This window comes from Orbicella faveolata, unplaced genomic scaffold (assembly GCF_042242905.1).
Source record: "Orbicella faveolata isolate gen_17 unplaced genomic scaffold, um_ofav_v1 contig_3, whole genome shotgun sequence".
Lineage (NCBI taxonomy): Eukaryota > Metazoa > Cnidaria > Anthozoa > Scleractinia > Merulinidae > Orbicella > Orbicella faveolata.
The window spans coordinates 9,534,191-9,557,500 of NW_028301558.1; the positions used below are offsets into that span (position 1 = coordinate 9,534,191).

At 40.5% G+C, this 23,310-nt stretch overlaps 4 protein-coding genes across 4 annotated transcripts in view; 2 read left to right on the top strand and 2 right to left on the bottom strand.

Annotated features, from left to right (window-relative positions):
• Positions 1–5,035: 5,035 nt before the first annotated feature.
• Positions 5,036–8,604, bottom strand: LOC110069487 (collagen triple helix repeat-containing protein 1-like). Its single transcript, XM_020777011.2, has 4 exons — positions 8,062–8,604; positions 6,797–6,939; positions 5,897–6,088; positions 5,036–5,461 (listed from the first exon to the last, which is right to left on the bottom strand). The coding sequence occupies exons 2-4, from the start codon at positions 6,863–6,865 to the stop codon at positions 5,108–5,110; spliced, it is 615 nt and encodes a 204-aa protein (XP_020632670.2). The 5' UTR covers positions 6,866–6,939; positions 8,062–8,604; the 3' UTR covers positions 5,036–5,107.
• A 3,752-nt stretch (positions 8,605–12,356) lies between these two features.
• Positions 12,357–15,479, top strand: LOC110069477 (protein O-mannose kinase-like). Its single transcript, XM_020777001.2, has 2 exons — positions 12,357–13,112; positions 13,318–15,479. The coding sequence occupies exons 1-2, from the start codon at positions 12,573–12,575 to the stop codon at positions 13,870–13,872; spliced, it is 1,095 nt and encodes a 364-aa protein (XP_020632660.2). The 5' UTR covers positions 12,357–12,572; the 3' UTR covers positions 13,873–15,479.
• Positions 15,480–17,145: 1,666 nt separating this feature from the next.
• Positions 17,146–20,693, top strand: LOC149106291 (protein O-mannose kinase-like). The gene is made up of 2 exons (XM_089298507.1): positions 17,146–17,685; positions 18,279–20,693. Exons 1-2 carry the CDS (start codon positions 17,146–17,148, stop codon positions 18,840–18,842), a joined length of 1,104 nt encoding a protein of 367 aa, XP_089154633.1. The 3' UTR covers positions 18,843–20,693.
• A 987-nt stretch (positions 20,694–21,680) lies between these two features.
• The window catches only part of LOC149106292 (collagen triple helix repeat-containing protein 1-like), a 3,275-nt gene continuing 1,645 nt past the window's right edge, over positions 21,681–23,310 (bottom strand). Inside the window, exons 2-3 of the mRNA XM_089298396.1 lie at positions 22,983–23,240; positions 21,681–22,169 (exon numbers count right to left, since the gene is read on the bottom strand). Of these exons, the coding sequence (XP_089154522.1) occupies positions 21,816–22,169; positions 22,983–23,240 (612 nt within the window). The 3' untranslated portion in view covers positions 21,681–21,815. The remainder of the gene's footprint in view (positions 22,170–22,982; positions 23,241–23,310) is intronic.

A 23,310-nucleotide genomic window follows, 5' to 3' on the forward strand; every position in this document is an offset into this window, starting at 1 on the left:
GATCTACCTTCATGATGTGTCATCCGGGACAGAGAGTTCTTCAAAATAATGCCACTATATGCGTCTTGTTGAATGACTTCTCATTCAAACTGTTAAAAGAGCTATGTTACGGTTCGCGCATCTTGAAAAGTTTAGCCTAATTATTTTAGAAGTTTGTGGTTTGTAATCCATGTTAATTCTTTTCCGTCTTAAATCATCCATATGATAATAATAATAATAATAATAATAATAATAATAATAATTTCGTGCTCGAAACTGGCACAAAAAGAATACAAAAGGAGACATGATAACGTGGCTAGAGCAATCCATTGGGACCTGTCAGGAAAATGTGGGTTTGAACGAAAGGAGAGATGGTATGACCATGTTCCAGACAGTGTGCTTGAAAATGAGGATTACAAACTTCTATGGGACTTCAGTGTGCGAACAGACCATGAAATAGGGGCTAGGAGACCGGATTTGGTGATCATTGACAAGAGAGACAAGAGCTGTCAGATTATAGATGTGGCAATTCCAGAGGATAGTGGGGTGAGAGAGAAGGAAGATGAAAAAGTTGAAAAGTATCAAGATCTAGCAAGAGAAGTTCGAAAAATGTGGGGTGTGAGGACAAAGGTTATTCCAGTGGTAGTGGGAGCATTGGGATCAATACCACTGAGATTGAAGGACAATCTGAGAGCCATTGAGGTGGGCATTCCTGTTGGACTGATCCAGCGATGTGCATTGTTGGGGTCAACAAGAATTCTTAGAAAGGTGCTGGAGATGTAGAAAGAAGAGAAAAAGCAAACAAGGGGTGTTTCTTGGCCTCCCTAGGCAACTTGTTGTTGCCGGGAGCCAATGACGAAACCAGCTTCAATATCATCAATAGCTGTGCGAATCTTTAATAATAATAATAATAATAATAATAATAATAATAATATTTAGTGAGGGAATCCAACTCGCCAAAGGCGGTTTTCAGTGGAGCCCTCCTAAATAAAAATCACCTAACAATGACATAAATAAGAGTTACCTAATAAATTACAAGCTAAAATAAATAAATAAGAGTAAAAAGAGTTCGTATTAGTTAAAAAGTTAAAATTCTAAAGATTAAAATTAGCTAAAATCATTCAAAAAAGTTTTCAGTTTTGCTTTAAAAATAGATAAAACACGTGTGTCTTTTAATTCACGCGGGAGGCTGTTCCAGTCCTTCGCTGCTTGATAAATGAACATTTGCTTGCCCCAGTTAGTGCGAGGGAGGGGCAAACGAAGATCGTTCAATTGTCTCGTATTGTGCGAGTGAACAGCTTGATTTCTAATGAAACTGAAGTCAAAATCTGTTGACCCAATTAAGCACTTATGAATTGCGGTGCAACTATGAAAAAATCGCCTTAAAGCAAGTGGCTTGAAATCAAGGCTTTTCAAGGCTTGAGTTGACGAGCTTCGGATTGGAAGGCCCAACAGTACTTTAGCAGCATTATTTTGCAGTTCTGACATTATGGTGAGATTGTTCTTGTCCCCCCAAAACGAGGTCTCCATAATCAAAGAGTGGTAGGATTAAGGTGTTGTATAGGGTGACCCTGGCTTGAAATGGCAGTAGATTTCTAACTCTCCTGATTAGGCCCATCCTTTGATTAATCTTCTTCAGTACAAACAGATTCGATGTGATCTGCCCAGGACACAGACTGATGAAGTGTTACGCCCAAATACTGAAATGATTCTGTGCTATCGAGTATAGTACCCTTTACTTGAATAGATATTTCCTGGATACGTTTTAGTTTGTGTGGACTCCCAAAGATGACAGAGTTGCATTTTGATAAATTAAGAGTCAGGAGATTTCTGGAGAACCATTCTGACACTGTCTCTAAGTCAACATTGAGGTGCAGTTGAAGATCAGTAAGATCTTTAGATGAGTAGTAAAGTACAGTATCATCAGCATAAAGAACGATATCACTTGCTAAAGGACAGTTCGGAAAATCATTCACATAAATCAAAAAAAGTAGCGGACCCAGAATACTGCCTTGGGGTACCCCAACGGGCATTTTAGCAGCTAAGGAGTGAGGATCTCCAACTACTGTAATTTGCGACCTGTTCGTGAGATAGGATCTAAACCATTGGACAGTAGAGTCGGTAAGGCCAATGTTTATTAGCTTCTGCAGTAGTAGATGATGGTCTACCGTGTCGAAGGCCTTAGATAGGTCCAGAAATACGGCACCTGTAAACCTACCAGTGTCCATATTCTGTGGAATATTATCTGTGAAGTGAGCCAAGGCTGTTCCAGTTGATAACTTCGGTCTGAACTCAAACTGTTTGGATGTAATGATCTTATTGTTTGTGAGATAAGCGTATAGTTGGACGTGTACAGCTTTTTCAAGTATTTTGCTCACCGTCGGCAGGACTGTTATGGGCCTATAATTGTTTACATCGCAGCGATCACCTTTCTTGAACAACGCTGACACTTTTCCAAATTTCCAAAGAGAGGGAAAGGTGCGAGATTCAAGAGATTGATTAAACAATCTAGTAAAGCTGCCACTAACTACTGAGGCTGAATCTTTCAAAAGGCGCGCGCTGACGTTGTCGAGTCCGATTGCTTTATTAGTTTTCAGCTGTTTAAGTTGACGGAGAACGAAGTCTTCTGCAATTGGCTCAAGAACAAATTTCTGAAGTGAATGGAAGTTTTCCGGAGACTTTGAGAAAAACAAAGAGCTGTAAGACTTGAGTTTTTGAGCTAGTTTAGTTCCTATAGTTGAGAAATGGTCATTGAGGATCTTGGATATAGATTTGCGAATTGCGGTCAAAGTATTGAACACCGTCTGCCTCGATGCAGGATATGGGAGTTCTCTCCTTTCGAGATGTTATGTCATTAAGAGTTTTCCATAATGCACTTGGATTTGATTTGTTTTCGGTAATGAGAGTGGTATAGTATTCCGATTTACACCTCTTTATCTCCCTGTTTACATAATTCCTCAGTTCTTTATAGCGCGACCAGTGGTGGGCAGCTTTTGATTTCAGGGCTTTACAATGGTAAAAATCTCGTTGGTGCATAGCTTCAGATAACCTTGCATTCATCCATGGAGAATGAACTCCTTTAATTCTTGATTTCCTTATCGGAGCGTGGCTGTCAGCTACGTTTGTAAAGTGCTTGTTCCAACAACCGACAGCGGAATCAATGTCCTCTTTGCTTAGCGCTTGGTCTTAGTCAATGTCTCTAAGATCTTTGAGAAATTCCTGCTTTGAGTAGTGTTTGTATGACCGGTATTCAATGGTTCTCCCAGGTGCCTTGGGAACACCTGAATTCATCACGCAGAAGATTAAACAGTGGTCGCTCAGAGGTGATGAGATGACGTCTTTGTCAATAACGCGATGAGAAGTGTTGGTAAACAATAGGTCAATAAGTGTTGATGACTTCTCCGTTATTCTTGTTGGTGTATTAATTTGTTGGTCTAAATGGTGAGAATTTGTCACCTTGAGAAGTTTGCGTTTCTTGGCCTTATCATTATTCACCTTAGTGTCGATAAAATTAACGTTAAAGTCCCCGAGCAAAACAAACTCACTCTTATCGGTCAAAGAAGACAGAGATCTATTTAAATCTTCAATAAAAGTTTCAAAGTTTGTGTCAGGCGCTCTCTAGATTGTCCAGATAATCAATTTCTTGCATTTAGATCGAGAAATTTCAATGACACAGGATTCAGGTAACGAAGCACCAATGTCTGTTCTAAGTCGGTAAGGAATACCATCTCGAACATAGGCCATAGTTCCTCCTCCTGCTTTATGAAGTCGGTCAGATCTCACACAAGAATAGCCAGGAATCTGGATTTCGCTATCAGTGGTTGATAGTTTAAGCCACGTCTCCGATAAAGTAGACACATCAAGAGGCTGGTTTAGTAACCAAAGTTTTAGCGAGTCCAGTTTGGGATACACACTTCTTATATTTAAATGTGCGATCTTTAGTCCTCGACACTGCGTAAAATCTCTCACAGAAAGACTTGGTGGTGTAACAGAGCCAGGATTTAGTGAGACGTCGCCGGCAAGAGAAATAAGTAGAAGTGCGAACGACGCTGAACGTGCTAAGCGGCAGCTAGCAACAGCGAGTTCCTGTTTGTTAGCGATGGCGATGTCTTGCAAGAGTTAATCGACCTCCTTGAAAGTTGCAAATCGTACACTTTTGGCTGGCTAACATCTCTGGCAACGTCTAAAATGCTGCTATCGGTGCGTTGAGTTGGAAGTAGCGGTATTTGAGGCCAAAAAGTGAAGAGGACAACATATATAAGGAGTAAAAAGCAAAAATAGCGGGAGCACCGTAAACCCGTGATACTTGACGCCATGTTGCTTGATACTTGCTTGATCCTTGTTCCTTTATGGTTTATTACTATATCTTTGGTGTTTTCCTATCCTAGTGAACTACTATTTTCAGGTTTCCTTCAATTTAAAGGTAATTAACTCAAAATACCGTGACTGAGTTCCTTTTGAGAAAAAGTCACTAGATACATCCTTTTCTGTTTACTTGCTATCGAGACATTGTGCCAACTTATCAATGATTCCGACTTTGGCAGAGTACAGCTGGCGGCGTATATTTCTTAAATACATGACCACGATCACAGGTCGAAAGAGTTCGGAAAAAGAAAAAAAATTCAATCGCCTTGTTATCGCGCGAGAATTAAAGGCCTCCAGCTAGCATAGAGACAACAAGAGACTCCCACCGCCCCTCCTCTCTGGGAGAGAATTACCCTTATTCTAGGCCCAAAGTATAAAATTCCGCCTCAAAGGCTTAGGCATAAAGACCCTTTTGATGTTATTTCTCCTAGAATTGCATAGCTCAGAGAATTTTCGCACCCTGATTGGTTACCTAGGCGAGGTATTCAGCGTGGAATTGCGAAGGCTATGCGATTAAAAGAAAATTCATAACCTGACTTGTGAATTCCGCGTTAAATTTCACTTGAAAAACCAATATCGCATTCATCGCTTCGCGATTCGTGCGATATCGGTTTCTTGCGTGAAATTTAACGTGGAATCACGATTCAGGGAATGGAATACAATTAAGTTTATAGGCTTGGAAAAATATATCTTCTTCCGAGTTGATAATCATCTCTTTATTGATAGGTACGTATAAAATCGGAACAGGATTTGTTTGGCAAATTTAAGCAACTGGCGGCTCCACTTCCTCAATAATGATCCTGTTGGCCTGGTTAGAACCTGTAAATGCATCACCATTAGTGTTAAATGAAACTTTGCAGTTGCCGAGGCTGAAACCGACGCGTACTTTCCCAGCAGCAATACCACCACGGTATCCTTCGATATTAGTGGGTCGATGAATGTCAATGTTTAGGCTTTGGTACAGTGCACCGTCAATGGGGGCAGGATCTGTGCACTCTGCGTCGTTGAACGTGAAGTACCATCTCTTACAACATGTGGTACAGCCTTGGATGCGAATATTACCCATGTAAACCACACGAAGGTATGAATCGTCTCTTAACTTGACAAAGTCGCATTTCTGCAACAGCAAACAACGAATCGCGTAACCAGGTGTGTAAATGTGCACCGGCAAACTTAATGCTGGGGGTAACCCTGCAATGGGCTAGCATCCTATCCAGGAGGCAGTAAAAATACCCCCAGTCAATTCATGCTACAGAAACCGGAGATAAGCGCCGGCCTGATGGGCCACTTGGCTCGTATCCAGACTATAACCCTTCTTACTCTAGCAGCCTTTGAGACGTAGCAAATATTAGGGTCAATTTTTGATCTTCTCGGTGGTCCTTCATATCAGCGAATGGACTGTCCTTATCACTATACAAATTAGTTGAAACTCGACTGATATACGAAGTCATGAGCTCCTAATATCAAGCTTATGAACATGCATGCGATAACAAGACATTATGTACATGTCTGCATGCTTTATTCTTAAATATCTCTATGCTGGTATCCTTACAAGTACTTGTCCACTGTCCCTGTCATCTTTTGTGTTATCGTGTACCCAGGCGCACTGTTTCCATCGTCGACCGGATCCCGGACAACACACGGAAGTCAGAGAGCCTGAGGCTCCCGGGGTTCCTGGGGTACCCGGTGTACCCGGAGTTCCCGGAATCCCGGGTTGTCCTGGCGGGCCTTGAAGACCGTAGTACTAGAGGTGGGAGAAATTGTAGCAAAGTTTTAATGAGAAAATTCAGTCATCGATGAAACAATAGGTCATTTCCAAATTACATTTAGTCTCTATATCAAAGCGAGTCTTGGTACTCATCCAGTCATATGACTCGAGATTTCATTAACAGGCTAATTAAACTCATTTTCATATGACTGATTGTGCACTAGGCCTCGCTTTGACAAAGAGGCTTAAGCTCAGGCTGTGATGTCAAAACAAGAACGCAGTTCTACTTATCTTTCTTATCTTTGACTTATTTTTTATTTAGTCATTTATTTAGTTTTTTCGTTTTTAATTGTTTGGTTCAAAAGTAGACCAACGTTCTTGTTTTGACGTCACAGCCTGATTAGTCCCAGGTCCTAACCCCCGCGGTTGCTGACCCAACCGGAAGTGAAATTTCACGTTTTCAGATGGCTAAAACGCAATGGAAAAAAAACGATATCCAGTTTTATTTTTTTTCGATTTTTTTCGAGAATTCGCATGGAGGTGAACAAACTATACGGTGACCTCATTCAGTTCTTAATCAACGCAATGCAAATAATTACAAAAAGTGAAAGTTCATTATTATCATTATGAACTTTGATATCTAGATATGTAAACTGCCTCACTGAGAGTCTGTTAACACTCCGATTGTAACTGTGTTAAGATGATGAGAATACTGGGGGATAAGGTTTTAGTATAGAGCCCTACCGAGTTACCATCGCAGTAATGCACATTTAGGAAAAACAGCAAAGCGACACGGAGACGATGCAGTTTCATGGTAGACACTTCACAGCAAAAGGAGAGCTATCCGTGATGTATTCGCACACGGCTGCCGTTATATCGTTCTGGTTCTACAATGAGAAATAATGTAGCATAATATAATAGATTGGTACGTAGAATTGCAATCTGATTGGCTTGAAAAACACGTACAAAATTTATCACTGGGATCTGACCAATCCCAGTTCGCAGCCGAGGGATTTTCCGGTAATCCTGTAATGTCATATTTAAACACGCGATCCGTGAGGAGCTGGCAGAGGCCTCTTTTGCTTCAAGCGCTCGAAGAGATCTGACAGGCCTCTTTTCAGTTAGACCGAATTTGTAAGATTTGACCCTATTCCGCCGCGGACCAACCCGCCCTTTCTTTGTCATGTCTTTTTGATTTTATCTTGTGGGTATTCCCTCGCCCTTGCTGGGAACTGGTATTTGGTTACGTCCGAGTTTCACTCCTTCTGAGTAAAAATGACAAGAAAATAAACGGCCAACTCAGTGGTTATAACCTATCTTTATTGCATTTAATGGCCAGCAAACAAAGTTCAGCCAATGCTGCTCGCAAACATCAAAAATCAATCCAGTGGAATCCAGCGTCATGTATATATCAGAGAGCATAAATCAAGCATATCAAACATAATTAATGAACTTCTCTTTTGCTTAAAATTAAACAAAGAAACATATCAACGCTGGCATGCAGCGCTGGCCTGAATTTAAAAGTAGCAAAAGCTCTGTTTTTTCTCTTCTTTTATTTGGCCAGCAAAGGCTTTTCTTGGAAGATGGAAAATATTCTGACTTTAGATGGATGCTAACGATTGTTGCGACAGAGTCGTAATTGCGAGAGAATATTTTCTTCAACGGCATTCAGGGGCTCAACTTTACAACCGCGGAATGAATCATGAGCGATGCATGAAAGGAACTTAATTAACTCTTGTCCACGGATGTCTGGATGTTCAAAAACGATTGTGTTATCGAAATGAAATGATACTACATGATATTTGCAACAATCATTTATATGAAGTTTATTGACTGCTAAAAGCTTGGTCTTGTATCCAATCATTTGAGACCTTCTGAGAAGATCTAAACATCGGAATATGGAAACAAACTATGTACGGATTTGGTGTAAAGAATTATTTGTCGATCAATTCATCAATGTAAGTGAATAATGGGGAATAAACTGGTCATAACTGCAGTAATTTACTTACCTCGTGCTCCTGTGTGGGTGTAATCGTTCGAAAAAGCCCTTAATTTTGAGGAATTTGATGTTCTCGTGGCGAGTAAACGTTATTATGCAGATTTTTTTTTTCTCTTTCTTTTATTTGGACGTGTGCATCAGCTATAGGTTACTTTTGGCAGACATGTTCAGACTGTTTAATTTGTGAAGCGTCACGTCGCGCAAATGGAACAAAGAAATTCATGAAAATTCTGAGTTTCCTAGCCTACAGAGAGGCTCAAGGTGAGATTGGACCATTACACGGTTCATGTATGACACTCGTCTGGCATATAAATTCCAAGCTCGCCATGAATGAGATCCTCGTCGGGAGGGGAGACAAGCCGAAACATCCATCTTCAACATTTATTCAAGGAACTTAAAATTCACCACGTAACATTATCAGCTATTATCTGCATTATTTATAAACACACTTGTTATCACAGGACCATTCGTAATGCATATTGTCCGGCAGGCGAGTTAAATAAGAAATCGTGCGATAGTCGTAGGCCAAGAAACATGAAAAAGAGTCTGGTGAAATTTTTTATCATTGCACAATGGTACAAGAGTGCCCGGTAGCGATCGAATACTTAAGTATGGACAAGGAGCAGTAGCTCGACTCGAATTAAAAATAGAATTAAAAACAGCCACAACAGCTGCAGCAACACTAAATTTAAATTTTCTATAGTTATTTGTAGTTTCAGAATTCTTAAGAGGGCCAATGCAAGAATGCCTTGGGTGCCAGAGGTTGTATTCTGCTTTCTCGCAAGGAGCGGCTTAACCACGCTATGGAGGTATTGCCCTCATCGAAGATAAAGTGACAGACCCAGTGGCGGATCTAGGGGAGGGGACCAGGGGGTCCGCCCCCGCCCCCCCCCCCTTATCTTGGGTAAAAAAAGAAGGAAGAAAAGAAGGAAGATGGCAACCAAAAAGAACCGACCCCCCCCCCCCCCCATCCCTCCCCCTTTAGCTCAAGGTCTGGATCCGCCACTGAGACCCTCCTTTAAAGTCGATTGTGGAATGAAGATTTTTTAAAAGACAAACTTAGAATTTCTTTGAGTCATGGAATTTTGATTGCTTAGATTTTGATACCCTTGCATTTGGTTACCATGGACAGAGTTGTCAAAATACATGTCAGAAGAAAGGGCAAACTAACCAAACGGTGATTTGGAAAATAATGATTTCAGGACCTGGGAACCGGGATGCTCGGAACACCCGGAGTACTATGAACAACCGCAATTGGACTAAAGGACTGGTGAAGCTACGGCCGATGAAATGACAGCAAAGCCTTCGGCAAAAGTAATATTCAAATTACGCTTAAGTGTGAATAAATCAGTAAGAATCATTATCCGCAGTGGAGGTGGCTATTGGTGGATATTATATTTACCACTAGCCACTGAGGGAAATAATTGTTCTAGTATCTATCAAAGCAGTAGGATAAAATACCCAAAAAATTGCTAAATGCTGATAATTTCTGCGCAAAATGTGCAACCTTGTAAGAAAAGTCACATGATCAGTCCATCAGGTGATCAGCAAGAGAAATCAAACGAGTTTCGTGTACTTAGTGAAGTTACAAAATAGTGAACACTGCGGAAAAAGTGGTTGATTCGAGTATCGAGAAAATTAGTTCAGTTCAGTTCAGTCTACACAACTTTTGCTAGAAGTTTCTGCACGGACGATTCACACTTTCGGCCATCTTTTGGAGCAAACGTTATGCATTTGCTATGTGTCGCTCCCATGTAGCGATTTGCATATTTTGTGTTTTTGGAGATTTCTTCGTTTTGTTTGTTTTCGGTTTGTTTTATTGGGGAATTCGCACGTAGTGATTTGCATCAATATTAACCCTTTGAATACCAAACTTTCGCCAAAAAATACCGTTTTTAACCGTTTAGTCAGGTTTTTTAGCTGCCATGACGCTAAATAAGCCTAAGTTTTGCTAAGAAAGCTTTTTTTTTTACTAAAAGGAGATGTTTTTCGAGGATTAGGTACAAAATTGAGCAAAATTTCAATTCCGGGCACGTGCATAAGCCAAAATTTGGACTTTTTTTTTTTTTTGCCATTAACCGTTCTCAATTTTGTTCGTTGGCCCTTCCTTTCTGCTTTTTTCGGCCCTTTTACACTAGCTACCTTTTGCATTGAATTTTCTTTCTGGCTGCAGTGAAAAGTTGGATGTTAATTACGGGCGAAGCCTAGAAATGGACCTTGATCAATGATAGGCGTAGTGGACCATTTTACCACCGTTTTTGCACCAAAACTGATAACGTTGTTTTTCGATTTGCGACATCGGAATGTCGTCGATATCTAAACCTGACCATTGTGCGGAAAGGCCTGGCCTAGTACTACCATACCATCTGCTTAAGGGTTAATATCTTTTATGGAGCCGCTTCCTCGGTTTGCTCGTTCAATTCCAGTTCGGCTTGGTGAAATGCTTATTGATGAATTTCTTTGAAGGTTATTTTATGGAGTGATTGATTAGCTTTTTTTATGGGAGCTCCGCTTTTAAGCCTGGCTGAATCTACATATTTACGCTCGGAATACGTAAAATATAATACTAATGACCCAGGCCCAAACGCGTGAACCTAGTAATTTTGCGAATAGGCCATTTTCCAGTTGTGTGCTCAGTTACGTGACCTTTCAATGCAAGAGAGGCTGGAGGTGACCTTGCTTTGATACAGACATCGCTGCTTTTTCATTTAAATGCCAACTAGTTAGCACCAGAACAACTTGATTTATACAACAGAAGTGGTGAGGTCTGTATCAGAACAAGGTCACCTTCAGCCTTGCTGCCATTCAGAGGCCTGATTACGGCTGAGCAGACAACTGTAAAGTGGTCTATTACGTTTTTTTTCAGGTTTTTTTTTTTGTTTTTGTTTTTGTTTTTTTTTTGTTTGTTTGTTTTTTCAAGAAATGCCATAATTTACCTTGACAAGCTCTCTATGTTAGAACTTCGATGCCGAAATGTGCCTTATCTATTCTCACGTTTTACAAGTATAACATTCCGGCAGGGAGAAGGCATAGCGAAAGCCAAGAAAACGATAAACAAACATACCGCAGAAAAACGGGTGCATCACAACAATCTTCCGCCGTGTTGGAAACTTGGTACAATCATGCATCGCGGTCTTAATGTATACACCACGTGGACGGAAAATGATTCATATATGACGCTTATATGCCCCAGCTCCTCTCTGCTCAAATTGGTATTAAAATCGTATATATTTGATTGAAATGATGAATTAGTTATCTCGTAATGTAATGGAAGACCTGTTCGACCGGTTTTGAATCGGTGATTTTTTTTTTACACTGAAGTCGCTTACAAACAAAACTGAATAACAAGATTGGTATTTACCTCTATGACATGCGCTTTTAAGTATTATTTTCAGTCGAAGGGACTGCCTTAAAAAAAAAATTGTACAAAGCAAAAATTCAATCTTACGGCCTAGCCAACCGAAAGCATCCACACAAGAATGTAAATTTAAAACCACGCAATAATACAATAACTTTGTCTTTTAAAACGTCAAAGGTAAAGTTTTATTCTTGGAGGGCACACGTAACACACGTTAACTCGATGTTTCGGGATGAGGACAGTAATTTTTCTTAGGACTCGAAACGCATTATGCCGACAACACCCAATTGTGCTTTTAGGTACCTGGCTTGTTTCTTCTTTACCTTATGGTTAACAAAAAAATTATCAAAGAAATTATCATCCTACGTGGTGGACAACAATTAATGCGCTTTCGACTCGATCATTAAAAACTCATAATTCATAATAAAGCAACGTGTCTACATTTGCAATTGAAATTTTCCACAATAACTTGGTGTAACTTATTAATTCCATTAATTTCATGAAAGCTTGACTTTCTGTCTTATTTGTGGCGTTTTGTAAGGGATAGTCTAATAGAGGACTACCGAGTGGCAAGGAAGCTTGAAATTCGCAGTTTCCGACAAAGTGAGTTAAACTTTGTCAGAAAAAAAAAATGTTTTTAATCAAAATTTATTCTCAGAAACGCAGCAGTGAATATAACCCGTTAAACTGAGTAATATAAAGGCACATCGAGCGATGTTTTCTCTCTAGGAGTTCATATAGCGTCATATACCATCTTTTTTCCCAGAACGTCACATCAACTGGCGGAGATTCCAATTACAAAGCAATGTCGAGCAGTGACAAATTTCTTGATGCTGCTCGTTCTAAACACACAAAGAATCGAATTATAATGGTCGTATTAGTCGGGTCTGTGGGTCTTTGAAACGATGGGCGCGAAACATTTTATTAGGATAGCCATTCGAGTACGTTGGTTTATTTTTCAGCAAAAGAAATATAATTAAACTGGCATTGTCGACAGCGCTCCGAGTTGTGCTAAGTTTTACTCGTGATACTTCTCCTAATAATTTACATACTGGGCGAACATAAACGCTAAGCGTGATACCTTCTGGTTGCTAGGTTGTCTCAATATTTTTTTAAAAAAAGATGTATTAAAAACAAGTTTCATGTAAATTTGTACTCACGCTATGCTACTCATGATTATGATGTGTTCCCTTACAAAGATACGAAACAGACCGAAAAGTTTGTGCAAAGTTGTTCTGTGTCTCACGACAGTTTCTTTGGCTTTGTTGTTCGTGATCAGTGCGTTCCTCCGTACGCCCATTGCCACTTTAAGTATTTTTACGAGTAACGGGACCCAAACGAATGGCGTGGCGTATCACGTAAAGAAACAAGCCAACGCGACCGCGTGTTCAGAAGGCATGTTTATATCGCCCAATGGCTGCCTGCCCTGCCCCAACGGAACGTTCAGTTTTCCTGGCTGGACAGAATGTAAGCCGTTCTTGAACTGCTCAGAAATTGCCTCACAAGTTCATAGTAGACGGCGAATTCTAGGCGGGTTTACCAAACAAATCTGGCTGGCGGACTGGAAAGACCATGAAGTTGTGTACTTAAAGTGTCTACGGCCAGGGGTGACAAAGCGCTGTTTACGGGGAATGACCATCTTGGAAAAACTTCAAAGTCCCTTTGTCACTCGTCTCATCGGAAAGTGTTATGAAAACTTTGAGGTGAGTTATACTGTTATATATTTAACAATAATACGTGTTATGGGTGACAAATTACTCTTGAACATTTAAACGTGCGAAATTTCAGCGTTAATTTACAATTTCACTTGTGAAATTATAAAATTGCCATGGCAACGTTTGGCGCGAAATCTCTAGATACAATAAACAAGTGAAAAAACAACTATGAGTGTTTACTGTTTTCTTACAGATTGTAACTATGTATTACAAACACGGCTCGACAAAAACTGTTGGTCGGCTTCTTCAAAAGCCAGAGTTCTCTCACTTCAACAATATACAGACAAGGTTCCAGCTGCTCGTGGATTATGTCAAAATCATGAGCTACATGCACAACAGTTCAATTGGAGTCCGTGTGTTGTGCGATTCTGCTACAATAGGTAAGTTACTCTCGCAATACTTGATCACCGATGACTTTCACCTGGTAGTGAACGACCTGGATAACGCACCAGACGCCAGGCAGGTCGAAGGAATAGTATGCAACCATAAATTCGCCAGGGAATCAAATTCATGGTTTGCACCAGAGCAAAGGGGACTATCTGAATCAGACAGCGACGAAAAAGTAGAAATCTGGAAGATTCCTGTCATAGCGCAAAGGCTTCTCGGCGACGTGGACGGCAGCAGTTTTGTGAAGAGCAAACTTGAGGAAGTAATGACAAGATGTCAAGCCATGAACCCACAGCAGCGGCCGACAGCGAACGAAGTCGTTCAAGAGTTATTGAGAGTTCAGGAATTGATCACAATATAATTAAATTATTTCTTCATCATTACCACCATTTTTATTATTATTAATTATTATTAAGTAGATAAAAGGAGTAGTTCATGCGTGAAATATTCCTCATTATGACGACTGGTTTGAATTTCAGCAAGTACCCGCGTACATATAACGATATTTTCGTCATGAATTCTCAAGGTAAAGGTAAAATCTGCAAACGAGCCAAGTCTTCCACCAGGCCGGAGCTTATCCCGGTTGCTGTATCATGAAGCAACTAGGAGTATTTCCACTCCCCCCTGAATGGGATGTTAGTCCATCGCAGGGTTACTCCCAGCATTAAGTTTGCTGGTACCCATTTATACAGCTGGGTGGAGAGAGGCACTGTGAGAGTAAAGTGTCTTGCCCAAGAACACGACGCAGTGATCCTGGCCGGCCAAGGCTCGTACCCGGACCGCTCGATCCGAAGACGAGCGCACTAACCATGAGGCCACCGCGCCTCTCCTGAATTTCCCAAATTATTAATTAATTCATCAAGTTTCAACAACGGAAATCATGACCACGATGGTGTTTGGATATTGATCTTAATTAGCACAGATTTTCACCATTGTATTTTCTTTGTTTTTCTCCTTAGTTTTAAGTTCATTTGACAAGATGTATGTCAAGTACAGTGTTTGACCAAATTTTTAAACATCTCCACATTCCTCAAATAAACCCCGCTACGCGTCGCATTTTCAACTCTCTTCTCGGTGTTTGGACACTGTCTTTCGTGTTTTATATATTACTTATGTGGTCTAAGATAATGGCTGGTTGTTAGTGTTTTGAGATAGATCGTGACTTGGCTAAGGGTTTTAAAAGCTGTTTTGATGAGTTTCTTGCATATAATTAGTTCTGGTCGCTACCTGCGTTCCCGTTTCCGAAAGTAGACTTTTCTTGTATAATCGTGCGATGAAATGGCGGCGTTTTGAGCATAGAATTGGCATGTTAATTGCTCCAATAATGCGCCAATCAGGATTTAGAAGACGAACTTCTTTGAAATTATGTGTCAGCAAAATCCATTCAGTATTATATTGTTCGGATGTATATTCGTTTCACCTCTGTTAGTTATTAGAAAACGTTGGTTATCGGACACTTTTGGCATCCCCGATCCAATAACGTTAAGATTATTTTTCTTTTATATAATAATTATATGAATGCGCGCGCTCTGATTGATCAATCAGCGACAATTAGCTATGGTTTATTGTGCCAGTAAACTCATGGAAATTTCGCGTGTCTTCTGAATTATTATATAAAAGCAATAGACCACAAGTTTCAACTTTTCATGCTTCGGAGGCATGATAAACCACTTGGGATGTTGGCAGAACACTCGAAGAATTCGTAAATCACTCGCCTGAAGCTCGTGATTTACGAATTCTTCTCGTGTTCTTCCAACATCCCGCGTGGTTTATCAGCCTATAAACTATAAAAACTTGTGGTGTATTGCTTAATTAACCCAGACGATTTTTTGCGGCTACCTTACTCAAAGTTTAGAATACCCTCAGCATTGTAAATTTATTATAGAGTAAATCACAATAGAAATGTACAGCCAAGTACCATGTCGTGCGAATACATGTTTTAGCTCATTATATTTCATTTCTTCAGTACGATGTAGCTCTCTGTTAGTTCTTGAAATATGTTCTCGCCACGGATGAAACAATTATCTGCTTCAGTTTCACTAAAAATTGGTAAATGATAATTGAAAAAAATCCCTGAAATCTTGGATTAGCCTCGACTCCAACAATGCTCCAGCCGAGAAAGATTGACAGTTCATGAAAATAATTCAACTTGTGAGAATTCTACATAAAATGATTTTCCACAGCTAATGCCTCGATTTCGTGTCGGTAAAATTCATCGATATTCACAAAGGCTTTTGCAAATATAACTGTTAAATATGCCTTAATTCCATCTTTCATATGGCAGCAGTGACAGCGGACGAGAAGAATCTCATGTCATTGACGAATTCGATTTATCGAGTAACTCTGTTTATCATATGACTGAGAAAATTACTTCACTGTGATTGGCTAAGAGCAGGCCAATTTATATTAATTATCGTTAATTTTTAATTTGCACTGCAGTGCAAATTAACACGTATGAAAGCTCGAGCAAATGAAGGATTTACACTACTCGTGATATTTGAAAGTTCTTTCAAATTGAGAACGAATTTTCAACTCGTATTGTAAATCACTAATGGCACTCGCATTGATACGATTACCTATACTTATGTTCAGTTGGCGAGTTAAGTGTATTCTTATATCCCGGTGGGTACTACCAGAAAAATTCGGTGGGGGTGTGCGGCCCGCTTCCCAAAACCCTTACCCTATATATCACCAAAATCTGCGATTTTCCCTACCCTATTTATGACCTGACCAAAAATTTTATACCCCACTTATGACCTGACCCTTAAATCAATACCCTAGCTCCCTAGTTCAGACCAATGTTAAATTGCCGTAAACATAATTTTTGAGGGCGGTTTGTTGATGGTGTTATCGTTAATGATGAAAAAGTAACTTCTTCTTAAAGACATACTCATATCAAGACTAGAGTGCAAAAACCATACCGTATTTATGACCAAAATGGCCAAAACAGATATCCTATTTAAGGCCAAAACGGCTGAAAAACGATAGCCTTTAGGGCCGCACTAGCCTATACAAGAAAGTACCTCCCCGGTATTATAGCTACCCAACGAATCACTGGAAACTGCCCGCCCGTGTTGCCGAAATTGTAGCTTTCTTTGAAAGGGCAGCATGAAAATAGACGCCTCACCCCCAAAGTTACCATGGTAACCAACAGCGCTAAGAAGGGAAACTTCTCGTTCATCACGGAACCCAACTTAATAAGAAAGAAAAACCCAACAACCCAGAATGTTTTGCTGTTTCAGGCAAAACTTTCAACCCGCTCATCTCGAATCTTAAAACAAAAAAGAATTATAAAACACGGGCACCTTATCCTGGCAACCATTAACTCGATCAAAATGCAATCAATTATTGTCATTTGTTAAAATGGAAAATGAAAAGGAGCAAACAAGAGATGGATGGAGATGGAATTTTTCCTGTAAGAAATATGTCAGTACTATTGAACTTAGCATGTAACATGAAAAATATTGTTAACATCACCGAGTCGCGTTTTGCCTTTAAGCGTTTACTAATTTCCAAATAATTTACATACTGCACGAAAATTGAAAACTGATCCATTAAGGTTGCTAGGCTTTTTCAGAATTTAATTTTTCCCTGATATGAAGATGACTTAGAAACTAGCTGAAATTTACATCGCATGATGCTGCTAGTAGCCATGATGGCCTTCTTCCCGAAGATACCGCATAGGCTGAAAACTTTATTAAAAGCTGTCCTGTGTATCGTAACAGTTTCCTTGGCCTTGCTCCTGATTAATGCCTATTACAATAAACCTGTTGGTATTTTAAAATATAATATCACTGTTGAGACGCAAAAAAACGGCGTCGCTTACCACGTAGACAAACCGCACGCTATGATAGCGTGTACGGACAACACGTTCATATCACGTAGTAGTTGTGTGCCATGCCCTAACGGAACATTCAGTTTTCCTGGCTGGACTGAATGCAAGCCTTTCTTGGACTGCTCAGAAATTGCTCTTCAAGTTCATCTCAAGCAGAAAGTGTTCGGAGGAATTACAAAAGTGAAGTGGATGGCGGAGTGGAGAGGTCACGAAGTTGTTTACATGAAATGCGCTTCCCGGCGCTGTGAGAAGCGCTGTTTACGCGGAATGACTAGGATGGAAACGTTTCAAGGGCCTTTTGTTACTCGTCTTATAGGGAGATGCTACGACAAGCTAGAGGTAAGTTTTTGTATTGTAACATCTGATAAATTTACTCGTGATTGCAACGGCTTGTATTAGCGATGATGTAGAGAATCTGCTGTTTCAAAGCGCAGGAAGAAAGAATGTAATATTAATTATTTGAAGCCGGGTCAGACGGACCTTGACGGTGTGTGTGAAGAACAAGTTCTTTCTTGCCACCGTCGGCCACATTCAACAACTATTTAATGAGAAGCGCCTTATAATTAAATCAAAGCGTTCCATTTTTTTTTTTTTTTTTTCCATTCTTATTATACAATGGGAAGTAGTTCCTCCATTCTAATTTGGGTGCCTTGACTGTATTGCCTATGAGTCAATATCAATTAGAGCAAATCCTAAACTACTATAATGGTCCTCAGATAGGACGTCACATACATTTCTTCCAAAAAAAAGAAAAATAAATATAACCTTTATTTACTCTTACAGTTAGGTATTTACCGTACACAGATTCGGCCAAGTGAGCATGATATCGTAGCCATATCGGGTCAGTGACTTGATATTCGGCTTCTGATTGGCTAATTTCAAGAGATTTGGGTACGGTAATTTCTGGTGACATGCTGGTTGTTTTATTGCAGACCGTAACGATGTATTACAAACACGGTTCGGGGAAAACTATAGATCGGCGTCTTCAGCAGCCAGAGTTCTCCCAGTACAACAATTTACAGACAAGATTTCAGCTGATCTTGGATTACGTCAAGGTCATGAATTACCTGCACAACAGTCCAGTCGGAACAATTGTAATGTGCGATACGGCTGACATACGAAAAGCGCTCTCCCAATACTTGATTACTGATGACTTTCACCTGGTTGTAAACGACCTGGATAATACACCACTTGTTGCGGAAGCAGATGGAATACTATGCGGCCACAGGAGGGCGACGGCATCAAATTCATGGTTTTCACCAGAGCAAAGAGGGCTATCTGAATCAGACTCGACGCCGAAAACCGACGAAAAAATAGAAATTTGGAGGATTCCAGCGGTCATGCAGATGCTACTTGGCGACGTCGACGGCAGTAGTTTTGTGAAGAGCAAACTTGAGGAAGTAATGACAAAATGTCGAGCCACGAACCCACAGCAGCGGCCGACAGCGAACGAAGTCGTGCAGGAGTTATTGAGAGTTCAGCAACTGATCACATAGAGTTTGAGTCTGCCACGATTCCAAAAGAGGAGGCAACAGGCCATTTCCGAATTACCTTTAGCCTCCTTCTCAAAGAGAGTCTTGGTGCCTATCCTTTCACGTAGAAATAGGACTTTATTCACATCGAAATTAAACTCGTTTTCATAAGAATGGTAGTGCACCAGGCCTCACTTTGATAGAGAGGATTAAGGCAACTCGGAAATGGGCTATTCTGGAATGATTGTAAAACGATGCTTTCGCGTGTATCAAATCAGTTAGTAGAGACTTCAATACGTTATATGATAGAAAGAGATGTAAATATCGTGGCATTTAAAATGTTATTTTATGAATTGAATTCGGGGTCTGACGTGGTTGCAAAGCTGTTTGAAGACAAAAATCAACATTAGCCTGCGTGTCAGACGTTCAAGGGGAGAGGGGAAGATAGGAAGCGCAAAGCGATAGATATGTTATGGGTTCGACCAGACAGCTGAAATGTGATGGATGTCGTTATATTAACTGCAGAGCAGAGAAAACATATGGAACCAGAAGCATATTGAACTTGTATTCATGGGATAAAATAGGACTAATCTGATATTTGTACTTGTGTGAAAAAAAAAAAAAAAAATTGCACACCCTCAAACTTGAAAAAATAAAGCAGTTTTTTACTCGTACAGTTTAACCATAATTATGAAACTCAGTTGCCCTTTGAAGAGCAATGGTGCAAGCTAGGATGAGGGATAGGTGAGAGTGCCTAGCGATTTGTGAATATGAAACTGATAATGCACTGAGCTAGGATCTCATAAATGGAGAGAATCCCTGCGTAAATAACACACAATGAAAATCTCTGGTGAGGGTTCTAATTCGTTGCACGTTCTTCTCTCTCGCTTGTTATTCTAGAGCGGTTTTCATTTGAAGGTCGAAAAGTAATTGTTTTACATCGACTACGCTACACGATTGCCTTAAGGGCGCATTAACCGATTTATGCGCGCGCTCGCGCGCCTTGCTAAGGAGGTGAAATTTCACTTCCGCTTACTTACATAAGCCTGAGCGCGGAAAATAATAGCAACTCAAAAACTTGCAAATTCGCTTACATTTTAGATGTTTTTCTTTGTGTTTCACAAAATGCAAAGTAAAAAAAGTACAAGCAAAGACAAAATAAGAGAAAGACAGAAAAATAAGAGCAACAGAGACAGAAAAACTAACTCGATCCGTGTGGCTTTGTTTGATCTTACGGAAGTGCGCTGGTAGTGTAAATTGCGCACGCTCTGATAAGGTAACTTTCAATCTACATCGGGCGCACTTCCGGTGTCTTTAAATGCTCAGGGAAATGCGGTTTTTCATTAAATCCAGCCTTTTTCAACGAATTTCGATTAAAGCCAACGTTGGAAACATAGCTATGCGTTCCTTTTTCGAAATCTTTTTTTTTTTCAGAAAATTACGAATTTTTCAATATTTTGAAATGCTCTCAAACTCTGACCTTTCAGAAATGAAGCAAAATCGATGGATAGCGTAATGAGGATTTAAATTAAAATATTAAATCAGTGGAAAAAATCCCGATAAAGTAATTTGCCTGGGAGCCTTTGCATTTTTTCTGTATTAGTCACATGACCATGGGCGTGGCCTGATGACGTCATCACAAGTGTTACTGATCATGAAAAAGTTAAAACACATGAAATAACTCTGAACTAACGTAAAATGATGAGGTTATATGAGAATAAATTTTCCTTAGCAACGGCTCGAAAAGATCGGTTAATGGGCCCTTAAGGTGTCTTATATTTTTCCTTTCTCTAATTACTGCTTTAATTCTTTAACCATTATATGTGATACTTGAACACTTTAAACCTTAATAAACAGCCAAAAGTGCCAAGGAGAGATCAGACTGGACACTAGTAGGTTTAATGACGTAAAATACAAATCTGTAAAGCAGGTTTTTTTGCAAACAAAGAAAGTGCAAAATTTTGCCTATTTCAAAAATAGATTATTGAACTAATTGCGCACGCCTTTTATTTAAGCGGCGCTCAAGAATAAAGCGAGAAAACTCTTTCACCAATTGTTTATCTTTTCTTTCGTCATATTTTATCAGCCCTAGACTTAAACAGGTATTTTAAAGCAGTTTCAAACTATTGCTACGTATACCAAAGTAATTGAACGCGTTTAAAGTGCTAAAAGCGTTTTCGTTTCTTCTTAGGGTTACTTGCATTATTTTGTGCTCGCGCGAGTAATGCTGACGTCTGACAGGCAATCGCAACGCGCGCTATTGACTTTCGGACATTCTCTCCCCCAGAGGCCGCGCTCCTTTTGGTCAGCACCAAGAATCGCGACCTCTGGACAGGTCCAGTGAGATTCCGGTACTGATTGGCTTTGCAAACACAATAGAATGAGACCGAAACCAATCAGAATTGTCAGAATTGACTCTGAGCATGCGCGGAGTGACGGGAAGTCCGTGAATCGCGGACTTCCGGTGTTAGACCAGGCCAGAGGTCACGATTCTTGGTGCTGACCAAAAGGAGCGCGGCCCCTGGAAACGAGAATGACTTTTCGGAGAAAATGTAGTGAGCCACCTTAAAAAACTCTCGCCACTTTTTCATCCAATCAGGAGTAAAACCAAAACCAATCGCAATTTGCTTGCTCGTTTTCCCGTGCTTCGCGGCAACTCCAGGTATTTACTACGAGTTTTGATTGGCTAATTGGATTGCCTTTGTCCTTTGTGATTGGCCACAAAGGTTGATTTCACGCCACTCGCTTGAAAACCGCTCTAATAAGTCGCTAAACTATTATGATAACCTCTGCAACGTAATCGAGCCGTAATGTAAACAAAGGGTAAGCCACACAAAGAGCAAAGCCAAACAGCAGCCATACTTGCATCATAAGTTTACCGTCTTAATTTATTGACTTATCCCCAGCATGCTTTGCCACATTATTTACAGTAATGTAACTTTTGCGTCGTTTTAAACAAAGCCTAAAACGCCAGCACGTGGATTAAACTTAACTGCTCTAGACAACGGGAAGTTCTACCTCCTCTATAATAATTCTACTGACTGAATTCCAACCCGTGTACGCGTTATGCACGGCCTTCCCACGGCCTTTGCATCGACCGACGTTGAGACCAACTCGTACCAGGCCCTTGCCAAGTCCAGTACAATAACCTTCAATGTTAGCCGAGCGGTGAATGTTGGCATCGATACTCTGGTACACGAGAGCATCAACAGCAGCCGGTGCCTTGCATTCGACGTCGTTGAAGGTGAAAAACCAGCGCATACAGCAAGATGTGCAGCCAGTGATGCGAATGTTCCCCATGTAAACCACGTGCAGATACGTGTTTTGGGCTGCCTTAGTGAACGGGCATTCCTTAAAATGAGAACAAAGAAATGATTAGTAGCGGACTAGAAATATACAGAGACCGGCAGACCGACAGAGCAGATCGACAGCCAGACTAACAGACAGGCAGGCAGAAAAACATAGACCGACCGAATGTCGAATAGTCGCGAATAGTCTCGAATAGTGCGAATAGCGGCGAAGAGTCGCGAATAGTCGCGAATAGTCGCGAATAGTGATCATGACCAATAGTTGTCAATAGTGGTCTCTGATTAGTTTATCAACTGAAAAGACACAAACGAGTGCTCTGATAACTGGTTATAAAAACAATAAAACCTAAGCTATATCTTGCGTTAATTGATTATCCAAATAAGACAAATAAGCAACAGAATTTCAGTGAATTTATGCCGTTTCTTCTCAGGACTCAGGCTAGGGCTGTCCATCGCCGACAGAAAGAAATCAGAAAACACAAGGATAATCTAATAAAGGCGCATTTACGCTTTTTGCAGCGATGAAAACTAAAGAAATTAAGTTTAGAATAATCACCTTTCGTCCTGATAAGCGCCTATCCTTTTTAGCGGGAAAATCCTATATATATATATATATATATATATCCCACGTTGCTGGGAGGTTGACTGCGAGATATACTGGGTACCCTAATTGCTACTATTTCCCACTATTCGTCACTATTCGCGACAATTCGAAACGGTTCGCCACTATTCGCACTATTCGTACTATCCACTATTCGGCACTATTCTCTATTCGCTATTCGCGACTATTCGCTATTCGCTATTCGGGTTTTCCAGACACCCCCAATAATCGTGATAGCAACAAATTTTGTCTTACTAGAACTCGCCCAAGGTCGGTCTCGTCAATGATATCGTTCCAAACACACTGCTTCCATCTTCTCTTGAGCCCAGGACTCCCCGGCGTTCCTTTGGGCCCTGGCGGTCCAACTTCTCCTTTGGGTCCTTGTAACCCGTCCCATCCCGGTGATGCCGCAGGAGCGGGACTTCCCGGAACTCCGGGTATCCCTGGATGACCGGCTGGGCCGGGGGGACCTTGCACTGGACAGGTGGTGCTACAAGATTTGTTCGATAATTCCTAAGACGTTAAATGACAAATCAGTACCCTTGCCTCGACCATTAGAGCCTGTTTAGAAAAGGGCTATTCA